The sequence below is a fragment of the Sipha flava genome, unplaced genomic scaffold, assembly GCF_003268045.1.
Source record: "Sipha flava isolate LNK unplaced genomic scaffold, YSA_version1 23_pilon_pilon, whole genome shotgun sequence".
NCBI lineage: Eukaryota > Metazoa > Arthropoda > Insecta > Hemiptera > Aphididae > Sipha > Sipha flava.
The window spans coordinates 1,355,270-1,380,569 of record NW_020272884.1 but is presented as its reverse complement, the minus strand read 5'-3'; the positions used below and the strand labels follow the sequence as shown (position 1 = coordinate 1,380,569).

General features: G+C 30.4%; 1 protein-coding gene across 1 annotated transcript; it reads right to left on the bottom strand.

Moving 5' to 3' along the window:
- Positions 1–140: 140 nt before the first annotated feature.
- LOC112684046 lies at positions 141–25,043 on the bottom strand. Its single transcript, XM_025555345.1, has 3 exons — positions 24,953–25,043; positions 23,279–23,407; positions 141–439 (listed from the first exon to the last, which is right to left on the bottom strand). Exons 1-3 carry the CDS (start codon positions 25,041–25,043, stop codon positions 141–143), a joined length of 519 nt encoding a protein of 172 aa, XP_025411130.1.
- Positions 25,044–25,300: the final 257 nt, after the last annotated feature.

Genomic DNA, 25,300 nt, shown 5'->3' with positions numbered 1-25,300 from the left:
CAATTAAAACGCATACTTATTCGTACTTAAAAGTATTTTTATTAAAACGAAACATTTATTGTTAAAATTATTCATATTAAAAGTATTTTTATTAAAATCATGCTATAAAAAAAGTTATGAATTCAAAATTTAAAATTTACTTAATGTGATGGATGAACTTGATGCGCATTAACGAGTTTGTTAATAGGTGGCTCAAATTTACTCAAAAACAGCCGTAAATCACCGCGTTCAGTAACAAGCAACCGATTTCTCTTTTTTGTTAGCAGTGTTGCTACAGCACTAAATCCACGTTCAGACAAATACGATGATGGGAATGCTATCAGAAATCGTTGAACAATCGACCATAAACTAGGGTACAGTTTCATGATTGGCTTTTGCAGCCAAAATTCTTGATAGCCATTTTTGAATTTGAATTTGATTTCCTCATTTGTGATCAATTCTAAAAGTATGTTTATTATGTATAAATATATAAATGAGACTTTTTTTTTAATATAATATAATATTTATATATATTTTTTTTTGTATTGCCCCCTAAACCCAACTCAACGTCCTCAAAATTTCTTCGGGCATCCATCCGCCCCCTAAAGACTACCAACGCCCACAGGGGGGCGCTATCACCCACTTTGAGAAAGACTGATTTAGATCATATCGTAATTTTGAAATAAAAACGTATTTCTAATGTAATCGAATATACCTATAAAGTGGAACCAATCGAAACATTAATATTTGTTACTCAGAAAAATAAAATTGTTTAAGAATATTATTTTTAAAAAATTACGTATTTCTATGATGCGAAAGGAGATTTAATCACAATATAGAACTATGCGATTGAATATTAAATAAAAATTGTTCCCAATGATTATCATGGTAGTATAGGGTGACGATGTTAAGAAAATAAAAAAATGGGACAGCTGTTTTTCTTCCCCCCCCCAAAAAAAAACCCTCATCCATATACATTCACACATATTCACATTCACACAAATCTCGATAGTTAAAGTCCAAATCTCTGTCATATCATAATCAATTATTTACTTTTTATTTTACCCTTTTTCAGTAAAATAATCTAAAAAATAAAATGTTTTCTTTTAATTATTCATCAAACAACATAATGCAGCATTTCAAAACTATTATAGTTTTTAAATAATATGGAAATAACGAGATTTAAATGGGACAAAAATCATCTCATTCAAATTTTGTCGGGAAAACGGGACGTGATGATCAAAAAGGGATAATCCCGTTATAAACGGGATGTCTGATCACCCTATAGTAGTAGGTTTATTTTGTTCGAATTTATTATGTGAACTGGTGAGTTATAGCTTAACATTAAATAATATAAAATCAAATTTTGTACTTGACATGCACAATTTTTCAATCATAAAATTCCAAATATTTTGCGATTCAATAATAAATTTAAGTTATAATATGATATATACTGATATACAGGGCCGTGCCTATGGGGGGTGCGAAAGGTGCGTGTGCACCGGGTGCCATTAACACTTGGGCACCTTAAGTTTTTTTATAATCTGAGTAAAATTACTGAAAGTTAACCTTATTATTTAATTTAAAATATTTAACACGTTTAATGCCTTGGTATCGCGCGTAGTCGAAATCATTAACATTGTCTTGATCGACGATGTCGCTTATTTTTCCCCCGAAATCGACGAGATGACAAATTAACAATAATATATCATTTATAAAATTATTAAAATAATAAAAGATTGTATACAGAAATCAGCCTTATGAACGAAGGAAATAATTAGAATGAGAGCAGATTTTGAAATTTAGAATGTTGAAGTATTGAATGGGTTATTGAGAGACTAATTAGGATATTGCGTTTGGTAGGAAAGGAAGGGCATTCAAGGAGAATATAAAATAGAATACAGATTTTTTTTTTCTAAATGGAGTGTGCAGAGAAGGGAACAGTGGCGGAACTTGAAGATAAGGGGCCCATATGAAAATGCCCAGACATATTATTTATTGTTATTATATTAAAATAGACAATATAATATGTGTATATTACAGATTATAGTAGAAATATTGTAAGGGACAAAGGTAATATCAGAAGAGATCACGAGGCTTCTGTGAATTTTACATCCAATACTCCCGTTAATTGCATCACTGGAAGGGAATCATTAAGATTTAAGTTGCAAGCAACATGGTAAGAGATAATGGTCTGTGTGTAATCGATTAAATTTGATTACGAGGGATCTGGAAAGAGTGAGATCGTTGAACCATACTTTGACTGGTATAACGGGAACTATAGATTTAAATATAGAAATTAAATTCGCGGGTAACTTGTTCAAGTAGGTAGACTAGAGTGAGAAAACATGGCGTCAAAGAATCAGTTTGAGTTATATTACTTATATTGTTCTTTAGTCGTTGATTATTTCTTTTATTAATTTAATAAATACAAAATAAGAAGTTACATAAAACCCCATATTCTTAGGTAGTCTCTTTATAGTTTAAGGTTAGGTATGCTCAAAAATATTTTATAGAGGGATGAGGGTGCTAAAAATGATTTTTGGCACCGGGCGCTAATTATACTAGGCACGGTACTGTTGATGTATATACGTGTGTACATTGGCATGGGGACGGAGGACACCGGGTGTACTTGGACACCCCCCCAATATATTATAAACGAGGACCTACAGTTTAAGTTTATTTTTCTAAATTATCGTGAAAAACATATGATAATATAACAACTACAAATTATTACAAAAGTATAATCGTAAATAATTGAAGCTATCTGAGAAAAATGTACGAGATTCAAGGAAACATATTCATTGAGACTAAGATATCTCAGTATTAAATAAACAACTAAACTTATGTTTAATTATTTATTTTGTACATTATAATTTATGAAATTATTTTGTTAATTTAGAACTTAAAATAATTATAGGAACTCCTTGAAATACAGGAGCGCTCAAGCCTATGTATGTATAAACATTTGATTGTACCGCGTTTTTATTACGTTTATTTATGACCAATGTGTTGTAATGAAACTTTTACAGTTTTACTCTTGCGTCTAGCAAATTACAGCTTATCACAATTTTAATCCAAAATTTAAACTGCGCATCCAAATAAACGTTTTGATGATGATGGTTCCGTACTCGTCACGAGTACGCAGCACACGATTTAACGTGTTGAATTTGTTTTTCTTTCACATAAACCGACCGTAGATTTCTAATTTGATATTTATTTTTTTATTCGGTTATAATATTCGGAGCTCGTTCGTTATCGTCATTTGCGTTTAAAGGACGCGGAACCGTAAAAATGTTTTTTCTCGCAAGCGGCTGAGCGGCGAATAAAACGTACGGTAATTAGAGAGTTTACCGAGTCATGTAATAATTAACGGTTGACCGTGTGCGCGCGCGCGAGCGTCGTTCACACGTACGTTTCTCTTCTCATACAGTGCTCAAGTGATCGAACGTCGTTTTTGAGAGGATCACACTGCTTCATCGAAAACGTTATTGAAACCCCGGTGTTAGACATACCGCAATGAAAAGGAAAGATACAACGAGATGACCGATGAGTTTGTCAGAAATTTTATCCTTGTACCGAGATGGTAGATGTGGAGAGACGAGTTTTTAAGTGAAAAAAAAATAAAAAACAACGAACAAAGTATTGTAATTCGGAATGATGTAATCGAACGACATTGGATGACCGAGATCCGGTTTGCTCGTCGACAATAGTGATCCGTATAACCATTATACACGTGTTTTGTCAAGGCCGCTGCTAGATGTTCTGAAAGTTTGTGTGTACGGTAGTTATTTATGTATTTATCGTAACGATACACCGTCGCCGGTATTCGTCAATTGCGCCGAATTTGGGACACTGCCTGTATAGTATACATTTATTGCGCTGGTATAAAAACTATATAGTACAAGTTTTACAATAGTTAAAAACAAAAATTAAAATTAAAATCAAACTTATCATTCTACATACTTGGTATTAACACTAATAGTATATATATATATATTAGATAGATCTAATATTAAAATTAGTTATGTCTATTTTACTATTTATTTTTTTGTCATAAATTTAGAGTTTTGTTTATTTATGATAATTAAGAGAACACGTATTATGACTGTTGCGTTACATTATTTTTAAAACTTCATAAAAAATAAAAATATTTGGATGGGGTGAATAAAAATATTTCCCAAACGCTGTGTGAAATGCCCCACAGGCATTTGTTGTTCTTTCGCCTGATATGTTACACGATGACCAAAGATACGGGGGAAAAGTTGCATTTTCATCAATATATGTATCAATGAGGTAATCACAAAATCTATTAACTTAAATATCGATCGGCACAATAGATGTATACTTTTTTCCATCTCATAATTTTTCTTTCTTTACCTGCGATTTTCGACGCAATTGATATAAAACCGCCGCCGCCGCCACCATTGATGTATCATGGAATTTTGTCACATTTTTTTCGTTTTATTATTGTTCATACATTAGAACGCAATACTATGTGATATTATCACGATCGTGAGACGACTATATAATATTGTTTGAAAATATGTTGTACCTAAAGTGAATCACTTATTGTGTAATTATGCGTTTGTCAAATTTTCTCGATGACTCGTGTAACACAATAATACAACGCGATGAATGAAATCGTTATATCATTGGATAATATATTGTACAGTACGTATTAGCAATACGTAATGAATCTGACTCAACAGTGTCACCGTGTAAGCAAATCGAAATGCATTTTATACAGCACACGAAAATCAGTGCAATTAAATATAGTCTCTATGCGATTCAGTAATTCAATATAACGAAATTAAAAGTGAATTAACTCCCTAAACGCTTGATGTATTTTGTCAGGGGTGGACTAGCCAGGGAGGCATAGGGGTGGTCGCCTCCTGAGCCCTCGATAGTGTCTTAGTAATTACCCATATACAAAATGTAATTTTAAAATATAATGGTAAAACATCAATTATTTATTATTAGAATATCCGAATTTGGATGGAAAAAAATATTTATTAATTAAAATGTAATAGATCCAGTTGACCCCCCCCAGACCCCTCAATACTTAGTTCGCTCCTGTGTTTGGTGTATGCTCACAAGACATTGGCACATTCATTCAAATAATAGTTTATTTTTTAAAAAATAATATAGAAAATCATAGTTTTTTATTCACACACATATAAATATATAATAATACCTATAGGTATATACCTATTAGGTATATAAATATGTACGGCTCAACCAGAAATTATAATTTGTTTAGAAAGTGTCCAGTGACATCACGGATCTGAATTCGAACAGTTAGAGTATTTTTTTTTAAGAAATGTATGCATAGGTTGAAAAACTAACCTTAATTATTAATGTAAATATAAAATGTTCGTATCATAAGTTAATAAATTTAACTTTTAAAATCTAAAGTAAATACGGGGATAACCTTTAGTTATACTTAGTTAAGAATTTAAAGAAAATCTGGAAAAAGGAGGCCTAGAACTTCATTTTTGAAACAAGTGATTAAAGATACAGGAATAAGAATATACTGGGTGTTAAAGAGAAATATAAGCGATAGAGAAAAATGGAGAGAGACTTTAATAATCATTTAACCAATCTTTGGATTGTTAAAAAACAAAATTAAAAAACTTCATTAAAAATAATTAGATTATTTTTAATACATACATGGATAAAGAAAAATATGATTGTGCTAAAATATACTATTCGATTATTTTTCAGATTTTTAGAATTAAGATAAGTTATTCAAATTATCAATGGATTTTTTCCAGTTCATCACTAAGTGTACTCACAAGTGTTTATTGGTACATGATTACCAATGAGAAAAAAAACAATTTACATATGAAGACTTTGATTTAAATTTACCAATAAACGTGTGAGGCGTGCGAAAATATATCGAGTTCTGAATTAATTCATATTATTTTACTGAAAATTTCGAAGTAAAACGTTATTACTAGTTCGTCAATTAGCATGATTTTATTTTGAAAATTACGTAGTCAAACACTAATTAAACGAAGTCAGGCAATCTTTACCGTTATTCGGGTTATACATTAATTTTGGAAAAGGATTTTGAAAAAGGATTTGGTATATGTTAAATATTGTTTATTATCAATTTAATTTATTTGAAGTACTTTTGTTGTTATTAAAAAAAAAATCATATTATACAGAAATAAAAAATTGAAGTTCGATATTTGAAAAAGGACACTATGTCATTACAAGAAGTTTGACGGCAAACAACGGCAAGATCATAACGCCTCGGTAGTAGGTGTAGTGCAGCATTTGGCTGATTATAAGTACTGTTTAAATGTAATTTAATATAAATATATGTTAACGAAAAGCATGTTGATCATACGAAAAACCGATTTAAAATACGATCTACCATGAATGTTTGCTGGATATTAAATCATGAACGCGTACTTCATCGTGGGTATTAAGGAAATACACATTGAAACATCGCTTCCGTCGCGTGCGCAATATTATGTTGTTACTATTATTATAACTATACACTTTCACGTGAGTAAACTTTGGTCGCGTAAGACAACAATAGAAATCTAGCGAGGAAAGTCGACGTCTGCATCGAATACTTATTCGCATAAACATGTAAATCCGAGCCGGCGGCAGTAGCGTTCTTATACGGTTCGTGAGCGTGTCGTATTGTATAAAAATTCACTATAAAGGAATGCAAACGGCTAAGTGTATAACGGATGTCGTGGTATAACGTGATTGAAAAAAAAAAAGAAAGAAAATTATGTATTTTTTCCCGATACATCCGAAAATAACATTTAATTTATAGTAATTCATTCATCAAGTCTTATAACTGCCGATTGTTTTTTTTTCGAAATAATGATTCAAAAATAATAGGAATTGCAATGTGTTATTAAAAACACGTAGTTTTTGGTGCTGCAGTACCGTTGATCTTCTTAAGTACTAATGCGATGAAGTTGCGACGGTCTTACGAATTTCCCGTTTTCCTAGGCCGCTTCGTGTTTTAATAATCATAATTAATAGACCTATAATATTAAGTTCACTATGAGAACATCTTAAAAACGCGATCATTTTAATGATTATTCATTTATTATATTCTAATATAGTAAAATGAATAAGATTTTTCCTGAATTTTATTTAGTAATTTCAAAATAATGTAAGGGTTAAATTATTGTAATTTTAATATAACAGGACTTGATTTTTTATGCAATATAAGTAGAATTATTGCTGTATTATATTTCGGCTCCAATAGAAAAATCATAACTAATAAGAAATACGTAATGTAACACTAATCAAAACGTATGAAGTTCAGAAAGTGTTTGAGGAAAGAGACGGGAATAAAACCGATCAAAGCGCAGTTGTAGGAGTATACCATTCTATAATATCAGACGATGAACTGGATCACCTTTTATCAAGAAGACTGTCTTCGTGTAAGTTAGTAAAATAATGTGAGAATGGTTATTTCGTGGACAGTAGTCCACAATGAAGATTGTCGACGACAAAGAAACTAGCGTTTTGTACTCGCCACCGCCGAGAGTTTATCGTCCGAAAATTAATTCGTAAAATGTTGAATATAATAGGCGCTACCATTACGATTGTGAGAGGAAAATAAATGAGGGACGGCGTACAATACTACTACTACTACTACTACTAATAATAATAATATTAATAATGTACTATTATTATCACTTGCGGATTTATAGTTGCGGCTTGTGAGGTTCACACAAGGTGGTGCATAAATAATTTGTAAGATACTTTTGTAGGCGGGTAAAAAATAATTAATTTTGTTATAAATGTAGGTACATACAACGTATTAATTAAAAAAATTTCAAGCTTTATAAGCTCTCCTCCGTCAAGGTAAAATAAAAATAAATTACAAAAAAATAACTTATTATATATGAAACACAAACACAAAATCTTGATTCCATGATTGACGCGATACGCGGAACGATAAAAATAAGTCCGGTGCACATATTGATTGTGGTCATGTATTAGTAACCGAAGCGTCGCCTAGAGGACAACGAATTTGAGCTCCGTAAATTATTTAATAGTTAATAGACATACTTTTCAACACGAAACGCTGCAAAAAGAAAGTTTTTTTTTTAATAAATATTTTTATTAATTACAGACTATGCACATAATTACCAATTATAATTTATAAAAGGAATCTAATCATTTTGTACATATTTTTTTTGGGTGGTTCACGTGCTCCTGTGCACCATAGCACGAGGCGCCACTGGGTGCGCGTATATTTATGGATTTCCATCCCAAAAGAATTGTTCTTGCATTTATTTTTCATTATCGTGTACGTACGTACGTACGTGTGTGTGTGCATGCGTGTGCGTGAGAACGCGTACTGTTATGTATAAAATCTACATGGTTTCCCTCGATCACTTGTTGAATCTATATATGTTTAAAGGACGCGCCTACGTTTTTGACGCGTCACGAGATTGGAAATGAATGCTCCCGGATGTTGAAATCACGTGTGTTTATATTTAATATTTAAGAGTACGTTTGGTCTACATTTTACACCATACTTTACGTTATAATATGAGAACAGTGATAATATCTTTCGCTTTTTAAAACTAGAAAACTATTATAATATGTGAATTCATCAGATTCCATTTCAGTTCTATCTGAAGGGTATGTACTATGAAAACTCTCCCTGTAGTTGTACATGAATTGCGTACCTAATCAGGTAAACGAACCTGTTTAAAAGAATTGCGTCCCCCATACGCAATTCGTGTTACTTTTTCACTTAACATATTTTAATTTTTTCCTAGTGGTTTCCAAATTAATTTTTAATTTTGTAAGAAAAATTAAATTTTTGAACAAAATAATAATATGCAAACCCATTCTATACTATTGATGAAAATTAGTCGAAAAAAACTACAAATACCCAGAAAACCAATAAGAATGATTTGAAGAAACCAATTGCAATCCCAACTTAAGACATGTTAAAAAACTAGCTAATAAAAACAAATACAGAAAAAATTAAAGTAATATATAATTATAACTTATAATTTATACTGTGATATTATGTTTTTACAATTTCAAATTTTTATAAATATGATTATAATTTATGATTTATATTATATTTTACCTGACAATTCTATATAATAGCATTATCATTTTAGGAAAAACTTATAATAATTAAGTTTAGGTGAAAAATTAACATGAATTGCGTCCGGGACGCAATTTGTTGAAAAAGGTACGTTTATTTGATTTGGTACGCAATTCGTGTTTGCCCCTCCCGGGACTGTGACAACTTTATTTGTCCATAATAACTGTCGACTTATAATAATTTATTGTATTTGTCTGCTTTTAAGTCTGTATGTTCATCTTATATTGTTTAACTTATATTGTTGTATGTAATTTAACTAATTATTTTATTAATATCTCGACTGTTGTTGTAGCTCAATAATTATAATTTACATAAGAAGTTATTACAGACTGAGGAGAGTTTACGTGTAACATATAGATAATATTGAAGTAGACAGACCCGGGAAAACTTTCCAGATAACTAGAATCGGGAGGTTTTACGGTATGTTTTAAGTATGATTCACACTAATCAGACACGTACTGACAGACATCGTATTGTACCGTTCAAATATACTTATTATTGTTCCCATACCTACATTTTCGCTACAACATCGTAAAGTGATTACATAAGTTTCCTTCTTTTCTCCTTTTTTTATATTTTAAGTTTGAAATATGTTTAAAAATGTTTGTGACAATGTATAGAGACATTCTTGGTCTCTAACGAGTTCAATTAATAACTCTAAATTCATCACGCGTGAAGAATATAAAAAAGTGAAAAAAATTATAAGTTTTTATAATACGTACCAACTTCAAAAGTATATGACTGTGAATAATTTTCCAGTGGATGACAGCAGACGGATATTATAATATTATGTCTATTGTTCATTCACACTTATCATACAGACCTGTTCAGACCGGATCAGACACGTGCCGTCCCGACAAAACATTCTCGCGCGGAATGTCGGACGGACTCTGTCGGTTCGCCACGTTTATGAACGGAACGGAAACGTTTAATTATGAATTGCTGTATTTAAACAAATATTAAAACATATTCCGGAACGGTGTCTGACGGTACGTATTTGACTAGTGTAAATCATGCTTTATGCATACAGTTATGAAAAAATTGACACTAAAATAAAAACTGTTAACATTTGTGAACATTATAAAGAAAACGGTAATTGCATGAGATGTGTAGGTATCGAGACGTTATACTGACATGAATGGTAAATAAATTCAGAGAACTGTATGGTTGATACAATAACATGACGTATATCGTCTTAGTTAAAAAAAAAAAAATTGCCAGTGGTTATCTTAAAAAAAAATGTTTTTGTTACCAAAGATAAGTAATTAGAACTTTTAAAATGCATTTAACTTCATAGTTACATAATAAAAATAGAGAATTTTTAATCATAGATCCACGTACAAACGACAAACACATTTGCCATAGATCATATTTATCAGCACATTATGTGGGCTGTGTATCTGTAGTTGACCACCGCGATGGTTAACAAGAAACAATAATGTAAACGCGCGTTAATTGTGCACTAAATTATTTTCTGTTCTTTTAAAAACCTCTGCGCAATGTGCACGTCATCATTGTATCGGGTGCATCACCGAAAAGAGCACGTCCAACGATAAACGTTTACGGCGGTTTTTACGACGTACACAAACATTACGATGTTGCCTCGGGTTAATTACTTAGGCAAGTTTTTTTTTTTTTTTTATAGTTGGACGAAAGCGTTCCAGTTGTTTACACTGTAAAATTAAACATATGCGATCGCCATGGTACACGTGAAAAAAAAACGTGCGTCACATCTTGCGGGATCGTGATTTCACCAGATCAGATTCATTTCGATCAATTTTTTTTTATAATACCCTCGCATCGGATAGAACAATAATAATATATTGAATCGAAATGCCACCGTAGAGATATCAGATGTGGATGATCGTGTAAATGTCAATATTCCGAACAGATGGATAAGTGTAAAGGAAATTGTGGTTTCGGAACTACAATAATATGCGCTTGCGAGAGAAACAGTTCGTTTATTGGAAGGTTACGGAGCTTAACATACAGTTTTTCACTCGACCCTACGATGGAAGACAAAAACTATTTTTTTTAAATGTTTTTATTTAATAATGCGATAGCTGAATTCCTTCAATGTCCCTCGTGACAAATATCTTAGGCTAACTTTGGCGATCGATGGCTATAAATATTAAAATAATAATTAGTATATAATATGTAATAACTTAAATTATGAGTTCACACTTGGCAGCATTCCGCTACTGCACCATGTCATATGGGTTTTTTAACATTAAATTTTACGGTTAAATCATTAAAATCTATGTGAAAACTTGGACAATTGAAACTCAACCATTCATGTTTGCGTGATTAATGAACTGTAACTATAGATAATATCAATAAGATAATTGATAATCGTTAAACTTCTCGTCCGAATGCTTTTTGTATAAGGCTAACCGACCGATTCATGGAAATCTTCATAGACTCATATTAAAATCATAGTTCAGAAATGTAATTTGCTTACATTTATTTTTTTTTCAATTGTTTTTATTTATTTACGTATTATTGCAGCATAAGTGTTGTATTATTAATACGGAAATGTGATAATTCTTAAGTGAAAAAAAAGGACAAAGTCGCTCGAAAAACACGACGTCGTTACCAACGTTCTAAACACGCGAACGAAACAGTCATCCTACTTGCAGTAGACTGGTCACGACAACAACTATGCACGCAATCCGTGAGAATACGCGTAGATCTGCGTGTGCACTTTTAAAAATATGTATTATTAATCTGGTCTATACGTATCTGCATCGTTATCCACGTGCACGCCGCGACGATTATCACCTCTTCCGGTTGACACGTGTTTAAGATTTCAGAGCTCCGGGATCTTGAAAAAATATAAATAACCGCTGGCCTTCTCGCCGTCTAATGCTATATACTTGGAAGCAATTAAAAACCAACATGTCGTTAGTAAAACGATTAATTAACTATTGTTTACATTACTAACTATGACGTAATAAATTATCGACGTACACTCCTCCGTCCCGAACAGCTGAAGCATTTCTTGTCTACGGAGAAGCGGTGAACAGTGATTACTGATTGTTAGGGGCAAATTCAGAGGGGGGTTGGGGTTACCCCCCCCCCTTGAAATATCAAGAACAAAAAATGTAACAACAAATGTATTACTAGGTAATAAATAAATTTATTAAAAAAATTGTTAGTTGTTTAAAAGTTTCTCGTCGGAATTATTGTTAAATGGTGAAAAACAAAGATTGTCAATAAGTTATTTTCTAGAAGAGACAATAAATAATTGTTTTAAAAGTTATTTTAAGAATTGAGGGACCAACTGGAAAAATTAGTGTTGCTTACATGCTAGTGATGAATTAGATGTGGCAACTTTCTCTCATTTTGCGGAGAAATATCTCTGATATGATAATTGCTGTCATTCATGTATCATAAATACCTGTTCTCGTACACAAGATCATTTATCATAATCAATAGTTCATAAACAAAATCACTCGAAATTCAACGCACGAAAACACCCAAAATAAATGCCGGTCGCATGAAAAAATCAAACTAACCTGAACGCTCAACTGTTTCTGACGTGTTCGTCTGTGACAGTACATACAGTTTCATTGGAAAACAGACGTTTATTCAGACAAATTCGTCAGAACACATTTTAATCAAAACTCGCATCCATTGTAACCAGTGGTGTTCCCATAGGATATACTACATATACGCCGTATACTCTCAACACTATTTTGAAAATTCACGGGAACGCTACGTAAACTATCAAGTCTCAAGCACCTCACAGAGAAGTATTAAATCCAATTAGTTTTACATGTATTAATTTTAGTCTTATTTTGTAATTTGACGTTCAATTTTTTCTCTGATGTTTAGTGTATTAATTAGTGTAATTATGAAATAATTATTGACGGTATCACGATGACATCAGTTTATTCAAATAATAATAATTTCTAATTTTTATAAACAATTAATATGTATACATTTCAATATTTTGTTAATATATAACACCCTCTTTACCACCACCATCTAAATCATAAAAATGTTCATTTTCAGTCAACGCAGTATACTTTCAATAAAATTGATGAAAACATCACTGATTGTAACCGTAGTCTAACGTGTGTTTTTGGGTGCAATTTTTGTTATTTTTTTTTGTTTACTTTAGAGGTTTCTCTTTAGCTTAATGTGCCGAAAAATCGTCCATACGATGTCTATTTGTTCGTGAAGAAATGCGAATAACTACTCGGACCGTTTGTTACACGCTTGTAAATATGCGCGGGTTTCAAAAACTTCGATGTAACGATGTGAACAAAATAATAACGGAAATAATAATTATTATTATAATTCACATTATTACACACGATCAATAACATACACTGTTCATAATATTAATATTTATAAAAATAATTTAAAAATGTTTAATATTAATGCGACGGCGGAAAATCTTACGTACACATGCATGTAAACGTAGTTGAAATACATTGACGACTAGCGGCCACGTATAAGTTGATGGCAACTGATGTCAATGGAAACGTACATAGAAAACAGCATCTAACCCCATAATTATGATATTTTCTGCCCTAAACTGAAAGCTGTTTATCAAAGCTATTACGAATAGGAATTATAATGCTCTGTAATAAGTAGCAGTCGCAACTTGTTGGCGGAGCTAATAACGACAGTAGTAAAGACGCGCAACGGTAATCGTTGTCGTTTGTTGCCGATATTTCATCTGATTTTCGTATGCCGCCCTAAAGCAATGCGTTATTTGCTTGTGTCCTGGTGACGGGCCTGCTCACCGCTGCGAGCTGACGGGGCAGAAACCGGTTCGCACCGGGCGGTCATTAAGAATTAAGGATCTATGGGTACAGGTCGTTCTGTCGGGCGCATGTAAATTCCGCCCAAAATTAATTACAGGTTAAATAAGGTATTTGTAAATTTTACCCGAAAAAAATTGATAATAAATACATACTACATATAACATAAGTTTTTTATTTTTTTATTTTATTACCCATTGTTAAAAAAACATGACAGTTATGAGATTATACATTATAAGATAATACTTATAAGTTATAAGTAAGAAGTTCTTATTCCTTAATGAAGTTTAAAAGATTAAAGTTACATTTATTTATATTTTTCGGTCAAAACAGAATAGGTATAATAGCTAATAGGTTTATAAAGAATACATTTATTACTTACTGTTATTAACAAATTTTTAAATGTGTCTTATTAATCATATTATTACTGACACAACATAGATTAATCATTATAATTTATAAGTAGGTATTTAAATACAAAAAAAAAGTACAAAAGTATTAAGTAGATATTTAAATAAATATATATTTCACATATTACGTCAATAATTAGCACATATTATAAGTCATGTATAGTGTATATCATATAAAATTGTTAAAAATTGTAAAAATAATAATAATTATAACAATAAAAATGAGTCAAAATACTATTTCAATATTATTGGAACACAATTTATAATATTTCTATCTGATATTTCCAATTATGCTACAATATGTGGCAAAGCTGATAAGATATGACATGATTGACGATTGTCGTCTGAGATACAATTGTGTCATGTTCGTTCGAATATTACAGTCACAGAACGCCTAGTTTAAAAATATTCATTTTCCGGGCAGAATTTACAAATTTATTTTTATACCTGCATATTTTTTCGGGCGGAATTTACCATAGACCTTGTTTTTACCTACTTATTTCAAGCGGAATCAACAATCGTCCGTTCTGTTGGCTGCACATCAATAGTGTCCGGGGTTTTCTGGGTGACTACGCGAATCGCGTCCGAACGACTAGACGGTAAACACGAAAATGGCCAACTGACTCGTCTCGATTTTATTGGAACTGTTACGCCGAATTTATGAAATTGCCGATTTCATGAAATCAGCAACATTGTCGTCGAATACGTGAAATCGGCAACTCAAAGTTCATAATACTGCCGATTGTGTGAAATCAGCAAGGCCCTTTTAAAAAATTATAAAGCATAATTTAATTTAAATAAATGTGTAAAACACCGGAAGTATAATAAAATAATAAATACATTTTAATGTGTAAAAAAAGTAAATAAAAAAAATTGTATTATATTTAAATATATTTTGGTAAGTATGGCCTGGGTTACACGCCGAATTACATATCATATTATTTTTTTACATGTGCACTTTTTAGATGTTCAATTCATACGACAAGTACGTCAATATATAGCCAATCAATAGCTTTGTTCGGTCTCAAATGATCCCAATCTAACAAGTTCCCGTAATGAATATTAATTTTGTTGAACGTCTGCAGTCGTCAAGGAACAGTACTTTGTAGCTGCCAAACTGTTCCGCTCCAGCCATGTGCTTAAAATCCCTTCTTTAGTCCCAATACGAAATTTATCATCTTTTTCTATGATAATTGCAAGAAGGTTGGATTGTATCACCTCGCCCTTGATCTACAGACGGGATTGACACCAGTACATTGTCACCAACTTTTAATGGAGGGAGGAAATTTTTAATTACTTCCATAAGCCACTATTTGTAATTATATCATAATAATGTGTTACCGAATTCGTGCAATCGGCAGAAAAAGGCTGCCTAATTCACGAAATCAGCAATCGAAATTTTCCGATTTCGTTAATTTGGTAGCCAAATTGTCGATTACACGTATTCGGCGACAACGTTGCTGCTTTCATGAAATTGGCAATTTTATAAATTCGGCGTAACAAAAATATATCGTTCAAATTTTCTCTGGTCTTCTAAATCCTTTAAATTTAAATTAAATTTTTTTATTTTTTGATATTCTAATATAATTATAATTTAAAATAATTTAAATAATTTCCTTCTAATTGCATAACAACGATAAAAAAAAAAATCAAAAAAATCAATACGTTTAACCTACCATTAGCAATGACCAGTCGTGGATACAAGGGGGGTCTATGAGGACCAAAGAACCCTTAAACATTTGGCAAAACTATATCGGACTTAGGTACTTAAAATATTTAAAAAATTAGATGGAAGAAAAACTTCGTATAAATCGACGTGCGCAACGAATTATGACAGTAACTCACTTTACTAGTACCCACTTTTTTCATATCTAGATCCGCGCTTGGTAATGATTTGCTATCGACAATCCTTTATGATTAAAGTTCCAGTTTGGAATGTAGTCAAAGATTGTCTGGACGCAATTCTAGTAGTCGTTTTAGAAAATTCGGAGCGCAATTCTTATGGAAAAGCGATTTCGGGACGCGATTCGTGTGCACCGATTCTATTCTATTTTGGTACTCGACCTATCACATAATACTTTATCGCACACTACTGCATGTGCTTTTCGTATCGCATGTTATTACAACGATAAATGTGTATAAACATATAACTAAAATAATGCAAGTATAATTTTGCAGTGCATCAAAAAATGCATAAATTAGCCAATGAAATAAAAAAAAAAAATAAAAATTTGAGTTTCCTTCATGCCATGTATTATTGATCGAAATGCTTGATTTTTTTTTGTTTGTTTTTGTTTTATACGTTTATTTAATTTTTTATTATTATTTCTTTGTAAAATGAATGCATTAAATACAGTAGCTATATATAATATGCATTACAAACGAGTGTATGATTTACGATAGTTTTCCAAAATAATTAAAAACGCCAGGAAATTAACGTTGTCGGAAAAAACAAATTTACTCGAAAGTATAATATTATTTATCACGTATGTTTTACGTGCGAATCGGTCATATGTGTTCATAAGTTTTTTTTTCCCACGAGGTAATATGGTGAAACTTTATAGAATTAATCGCAGAAAACTTATTAAATATTTACGTGTTCCACGAATAATGTAATCGTCAAGTTCTCGCTGGCACAGCACGGCAGCAGAAAGACATCACGTGTGCTTATGATTTTATATCATAGCTACTACGTTTATCGTGAAAATATAAAATAGTAACGTAAAAGATTTCTGAAATATATCGGATAGTATATTTGTAAATGTAATGGTCGAAATTGACTAACGAATTTTAAAACTTAAAGAAATTCTGAAATTTAACAAGTTTCAAAATTTTTTCGAATTCTAATTATTACTTAAAATGGATAAAAAAAAAAAGTTCAAATGGAAATATTAATAATTGTGAAAAAAATTACGTGAATTTAAAAATCTAATGATGTATAAATGCTAAATATGATAAACCATATTATGTTTTTGATTGTATAATGCTGCGATGTGTCCTGGAAATGTTAAAAATGTATGTGAACCTTATATAAGTAGACAATGTAACGTATTTGATATTTCGTTTATTGTATTAAATCCTTATTAGGACGTCTTAAGAAGTGGTCGCGGTTGAGGTGCGAACGTGAGTTTTTCTATTATTGTACATAATATTAAATGTTATCACAATACGTTGCACAAGCTTGATTGATGAATTTTCTTTTCTTTAATTTTTCGCGTGTACATATCTCTATTGAGATCCATGATATATATATATATATATATATATTTTCATTTCAACACCGCCCGTATTTTATTGTACACGGTCTGCATTATTTTTCATCATTCACCGTTCGCCGAACAATAAACAATTTGTATACACCTTTCTCAAGACACTTTTGTCAGCACGAACGCTTCGCGCATGGTTATTGCGGCTTCGTATTGAACTGTTATGAAGGCGCCTGCATTATGCACTATTGATACTTCAACAAACGTTGCATCTTGACGCTGTGCACCAGTGAACTTTTGTAGACCATTTAGACTGCTGCGGTGTTGTGAACATTTAAAATCGACCTATTAAATTTTTTCATTTCTTCTTGGTATACATTTATTATTGACGGACCCATTAATTTAATGACTTCCCCCCTCCTTCCAACAAACGACGTGCCTGTACGCCATAAAAAAAAGAAAAACGTTTAATAATCCACTTATGTGAAACGTATTAAAAGTAACATTTAAATATATGTGAGCATATACAAAAGGTTCAGATTTTATTTCATAATTTTTTAAGTTATAAAATAAAAATTAACATTAAATCGAGAATGATCGGCTATTGACATAAAACTAACACATTAAACACACACACGTACATACTCACAAACACATACACACACGATTTATTATACAAAAAAAAAGTATGTAGAGAACACAATACGTTTATGTGTTCTCTGTAGAACCGAAAAATGCGAAATACGATTATATACTATAATATAGGTACGCACTTTTATTTGCAGTTACGGATTTTATATTCCATAAAGACAACATTGGGTGAAGAATAAACAAAAATCATCGTATTTTCAGTCATGTTTATTATAAAAATATGAATGTACGATCGCTACTGTATTTCTATTCTTTTTTGAAAACCCTATATTAAGGATTCGTTTTTTAACGTTTCAAAATCTTACACAGTCTAGCACGTTTTCGGACGAAGTATTGGATTTTCATTTTTCATCATCTCAAAATGATTGAAAAGTTATACGATCACATATTATATGGCTCGGGGCAAAGCTAATCATAACACCGTATCTATAAATAGGAAAAAAAAAAAAAAAAAAAAGGGAAAATAAATGGTCCAGCTCAAGGTGTGTGAGCGGCCACGTGTTTAGACACCACAAATCAGTTATTTAAACATTTTTGCGAGACATTTGGAAAACGAGAGGTTATACCGCCGCAGTCCCGATCATTTATTAGGAATGATGCATAAGATTTAAATTAATTTGAAAAAACGGGAGAAATGTCCAATATATTTATAAGACAAAATACACTTTCAAAGTTAATTAATATGGCATTTACGTAGTTGATATCTTCAACTATCCTTTTCCACTTTTTCTTTTCTGAGAAACTTATCCAATTTTGTTTTGAAAAAATTCCCATACCTTGTCTAATGGTATGAAATTCATAATGCGCGGTTAATATACAGCAACGGTGTATGCGTGATGAAGTACTCAGATTATGAATCACTCCGGTTTTCTTTTTTTTCAAATCGATATTTTCTGTCATAAACGTCGATTCTTAATATTCACCATCATTACCATGGATTAATGTTGTAATGGGATTTTTTTTTATCAAAAAATATTATTTATCTTATATTTATTTTTTTCCCATAAACATATACTTTTGGAAATTATAAATTATTTAAGTTTAAGCACAGTTGTCAATACGCATCGCTCGTACATGACATTCCGTACGTTTTGGGGACCATTTGTCCGATTCTATAACAGTTCGTATGTGGCTGTTTAACATGTGATATACTTGTCTGATATTTGAAATATGTATATTTTCGCTCGTTAAGATTTTTGATGATATCGCCTTCGATATCCATACGATATTTGATTTATTTGCAATATCCGAATAAAATGTATTCGGGTATCATTGCGTAGGTGGCGAATAAAATAAATTAGGTTTACTTGAGTACTACCATCGAATTGATGGTAACACTATCGCTTCGAGTTTCGGGAAACAGTAAGTTTTATATATACCAATAACTAAAAATGAGTTTGATGTAATTGATTTTTTTTTTTTATGTCTGTGCTACTAGTAGGTATTGGTTGATGTAGAGTTGGAATTTGGGTAGGAGGAAGGCTTGCTCTCAATTTTACAATTTACTTATATTGTCAGCATCAATCTTCCGAATCTTAAATAGATAACAATCACGTTATGATTTATGATATTTTATTTGATAAAATTACTTCATAAAATATTTTAATTGTTTTAATTTTTATTAAGTCATAATGATATCTTTGGTCTTTGTCCACTTTAGTTATTCGTCGTTTAGTTATTAATTAGATGTATTTTCTATACAGACTTAGCACTGTCAATATATTATACAATACCAAATATGTAATGCCGTGACTACTCTCCTTAGTGCCACTAGCGAATTTCATTTTGGCACTTATTTTATATAAATAAACCCATTTTAATTTAACTTAAATGCTCCCCTTTCTTTGCTGCATCCTTGGCAACCACCCATTTCTCCGACCTCTAGTTACAGCACTGATAATATGTAAATATGTTAATAAATTAAATTGTATCTATTTTTTTATAAATGGTCAATATTAAAGTATTGAAACACCTTGTTTATGAGTATGTCTGAGTGTACATTTAGATTGTACTAGGATTTCCTGTACCGGAAATTAATTAGAGACATTACACATTTAAAAAACTCTGGTGTAATTTATTCAGAAAAGTAATTTATTTGCTTATGTAATTTATTCACCAATAATATTAACTCGCAGAATTTAACTACACAATTTGACTGGAAAAAAAATCACATCGCTATTAAAAACACATCTAGTAGATAAACATAAAAATGAACATGTCACATCCTGCTGTATTTATAATAATATAACACCATCAATGTTGTATATGCATCAATAAAATCGAAGACTACTTAGAAGAATCTAAATAATTTCACTTGCGTGCAAGATTTGTAGTTATTTTTTTTTCTATTCGATATTAAGTATCAAATTTTTATGAATTCCTATGTGTTAATTTTGATTATTAAATCGCTCAACTGATTTTCAACTAATTTAACACGTTTGTAAACAATGGTTTTGCTACTTTCAAGTGTTACTTGGATTCCACAAAAGAAATTATCGCATTTGAAGTGCCATAAGCATTATACTTAAGTGTATAAACATTTAACTTTTACTATTTGTCACAGTCTTCTGTTCGTTATTTTTCTTATGTATTACTCATTGTTAGTGACTGGTTATTACTCGATATTTCTCGTTGTTTCCATGTAATTTTATTGAGAAAACTCTCTTAAATTTGCTCGATCAGTAGTAGACACTTTTAATCTAAATACACATAGACAATGTACCATTCCAGTAACATTAATCATTATAATTTTAAATAAATTACTAGCCCATCGGACATTTCAGATATTAATGTTGTATTATCTTGCCAAATATCTCAGCTCTCCGATTAATCAATTTTATAATATATATTGTTAGTTTCAAGTTTGTCACTTACAACACTCTTAACACTATTTTAAATTTTTCATTTTTCACGTGTATTATTGACATGTCATTATTGTGAAATTTTTCTCCCAAATTATATGAAATGTAACTAACGATAGATAAATACGGTATCTTCTAACATTATCAGTCAAAAATAATGTTATATCATACGATGTCGAATCATTTAATGCGTTTATTTTATATTACCGGCTTATTTAAATTTTTAATTTTTTGTCATTTTTCAACCTACTCTAGCACTTTATTATTTTTACATAGAATTTCAAAAAATATTTTTATTAATTTATAATAATTATCAATTAATAGAAATATTAATAAACATATTATTATTATTATTATTATTTTAATTATTATTTTGTAAATTCTAATATTTTATTCCTATATATTTTTATTAAATGATATGATATTGTTCAATATAGTATAAGTAACGATATACTCGTAATGCTTAAAAATGATGAAAATATAAATATACAAACGACTACATTCAAATTTCTACGGATAAATGTCCCAATTCAAAGAATATTATTAACTGGTAAAATTACATAAAGTTTAGTGAATTTTATTTTATAAATATGTATTTTTCTAAAAAATTAGACTAGAATTAAATTAAGCTTGTACAATTAATTTTTTTAACGTAAAAATGTTGTGCAGGTATTCAGGCATTACAGCGTGGAAGCCAAAGACATTGATCACGCGTGTTTCGCATGCCTGCATTTTTCTATTACTAAATTAGACTTTGTAGTACTAAATATCTTTAAAATTGTCTTAAAAGCATTTTATATACGTAGTTTTAAAAAAATTATTTGCATAAAAATTATTATTTGAAGTTTAAACTATTTTATCTTGTTCGTTCAAATTCCTTTTTTTTTAGTTTTCTTTATAATCTCAAAAAATTCAACTTATCATATAGAGAGAACAGTGCACCCGCGTGACTTATCGAAGTAAAAGCGACTACGACAAGTAGAGATACTTATAACTATGCACGAATATACATATTTCATGTGTTTGTTTAGGAAGTAATTTCTTAAGTTTCTCTGAAAATTCGAAATTTTATAAGCTTAAAGAGGATAAATCGGTTAGTTTATATATATATATATATTTGAAACGTATTTGTAATAAAAAAAAAATACTTTCATAATCTACTTTTAGATCTCGTTAAATGTCTTACTAGAAGTTTATTTTTTGTGAATTTTTATCTTTAAAAATCGAATTAACGTCACGTGGATTGGATTATGCATATTATAGTATACGTTCCCAAAACTTATAAAATTAAAAATCGATCGTTGGTGAGTTTTCGGCACTCGGCCCAGTCGACGTACACAGTCGCACAACCCGTATACATATATCCTTCCGGTGACAGTACCCATATAGTATGTATTAAGACCTTCTCATAGATCCGTCAAAGTACGTAATTTTCGACGTACTTACTACCAATACGTCAAAATTATGCGTATGACGCGACGCATATGGGTCCCACACTGAATACGTCCATTTACGTACGTCGTTACAATACGTTCATTGTTTATGAATTATTTAGGTTTGTGTGTAGTGCACAGGTAGTAGTAGTGTGGGTAGTTTGTACTTTCCTGTGTTATTTTTTAAGTTTAATATTTATTTAATTACACAGTTTATATACTTATTAATTATAATTAGTGAGTTAAATAATTGACAAAATATGACGTTATCCATGCAATCTAAAAAAGTATTGGTGTTATTGATATTGAGAAGACGAAAACAAATAAAATTAGAATTTGGGTCCATTCCATGAACAAAATTTGATTTGTGAATAGAGAATTTATTTATTATTTATATATAGAGAATTTATTATGTGTTGAAATTTAAACATTTCCAGACCGATATTTCAACACCTCCAGAATGGATAAATATCAATATGATATATTATACGCACTTTTGAAAAATTTACTTACCAAAAACGACACAATCTTAGAAAATGTGTACATGCTAAGGAACAATTGGTAATATATTTATATTTAAGGTAATATATTCATTTTTTATATTCATTATATAATTATTATAATAATATTATTACGTATAAATTATAACGAATAATACTTAATTCCTGGGAAGCCACTGTCTTCTGTGTTGTTTTGAGGATTATAAACTGTGGATGTGTATGTTGATGTAAATGAGTAGGTAGAAATTTCGGAGAAAGGCGAATAATTATTTCTAGTTCCAAATTCAATATCAAAAATAACTTGTTGTATTTTCATTCTTGCTATAGAATTTTGTCTTGATGTCATACGTTTTAATGCTGGAAGATGACTTAACAGAAATTGTTCATCGATATCAACATCTTTCGTAATGAGATTTATAAGTTTATCGTCAATATCATTTTTATTTTCTGAAGGTACATGTGTACGTTTTTCAGAAGCTAATGATTTTAAATTATTTGTATTAGACAACATAATATGTTCAATTTGTTTATTATTATGTCTGGTGCTTATAATACATTATCAATATTAGCTTCTTGTGTTGGACTTTTGTGTTCTTGGTGAATAGAAATGTCTGCCACTCGAATAATTCCCCATGATCCTGATGAAAACAATAATAACAATAGTTATTTTAGAAAAATTGTATTGTATTATACATATTATGTTGCAGGCATTTTAATAAATCATAAAATTACTCTCTAAAGTCTATGTATGGGATCAAAAATGACATATTTGGGAATAATATGACCATTTTGATATTTTACCGTCTCCAGAATCACCAGAAAGTTTTTATACTCTATGCATTTTTATAAATATATCTCTTAATGATCACCATATCTTTTTTACACTATTGACTTTTTAAATTAAATAACAACATAAATAAAAATCAATATTAACTTATAAGGCACTAATTTTCTAATTTCCACCTAATTTTAGTATCTTTTTAGATACTTAGCAACTAGTGCATCATTTCGGAATTTAGCATACAATTTTCGACTTGGGGAGTCAACTGTTAATGCAATTGTTAAGGAAACATGTGAGGCAATTTCAACTATACTCAAAACATTATATATGCCACAAATTGACATTGAAAAAAATTGGGATAAAACTGTTCAACAATTTTATTTTAAATTAAATATTCCAAATGTGTCGAGGCGGTCAACGGGAAACACGTTTCAGATTTTTGCCCGAAGAATTCGAGACTTTTATATTAAAATTATAAACATTTTTCATTGTACTTATGGCAGTTGTTGATGCAGATTATAGGTATATTATGACAGATATAGGTGCGTATGATCATAATAGCGATGGCGGTATATTCGTATTTGCAAATAGCAATTTTGAAAAATTATAGGTGACCCAAAATCATTCGACTTTACATGTTACAGATTTTAAAAAGTTATCAGACACTGAAGTATGCGTTCCATTAGTTTTAATTGGTGATGAAGAATTTCCATAAAAAAAAAAAAATTTTAAAACCGTTTTCCGGGAAAAATTTAACAGAATGTGATCGAGTAACAAATTATAGAATTTCAAGAGTCCGACGCGTCGTAGGAAACGCTTTTGGAATTCAGCACATAAACGGCGAGTACTTCTTAGAAGAATTAAATTCAATGTACCTTGTGATACAAGTATTGCATTGACATGTTGTATTCTACGCAATTTTGTAATAACAGAAAAAAATCAAACTACCTATGAAAATTCTGAAACAATTAATGAAAACTTATTAAAGTAGTCAGTTACAATAGACCAACTAGACGCGCAATTGATGTACGAAACTATTTTGCTGATTGGTTTATTTCACCTGTCGGAGAAATTCCTTGGCAATATGAATTTATGTAAATAAATAAATAATTTTTTTTTAAATGTATTTTTACATATAATTACTTAGTTATAATTGACGTTAATATGTGTTATTGTTAAGTAATATAATTTACTTAAACGTAATTTAATTAATATAATTAAAACAACTAAATATTACTTACCGTCAGCTTTAAGCTCATTAGCTATTTCTTTCCATACATCTTCTCTGTAATCCGAACTTTTATATGATCCTAGAGTATCAACATAAAACATTGGTCTACTTTTACTTCAATAATTAGGTTTTCTTCCATATTAAGAATATTATTGTCTGTCCAATCAACGGTAGAATAACGACAAATATTGTGGGTTGTACTCAAAGAATATAATAATAGCTGAGAAATAATCGATTAGATTAGGGAACTTCAATAATGATAATAATCTAATATAGATTAAATACAAATATACGATACGTTCGACGTATTTATCTGATAGTAATTTTATATCGTACGTTGACGCGACGTATCAACGAA

Bases quoted from the DNA above. Each gene is read 5' to 3' on its own strand.
- LOC112684046 (XM_025555345.1), bottom strand. From the start codon at position 25,043: ATGTTTTATGTTGATACTCTAGGATCATATAAAAGTTCGGATTACAGA. The intron at 23,408-24,952 runs GTAAGTAATATT...TAAAATCATTAG, and splicing joins TAATGAGCTTAAAGCTGACG to CTTCTGAAAAACGTACACAT. The intron at 440-23,278 runs GTATGACATCAA...ACATACTTTTAG, and splicing joins TCATCTTCCAGCATTAAAAC to AATTGATCACAAATGAGGAA.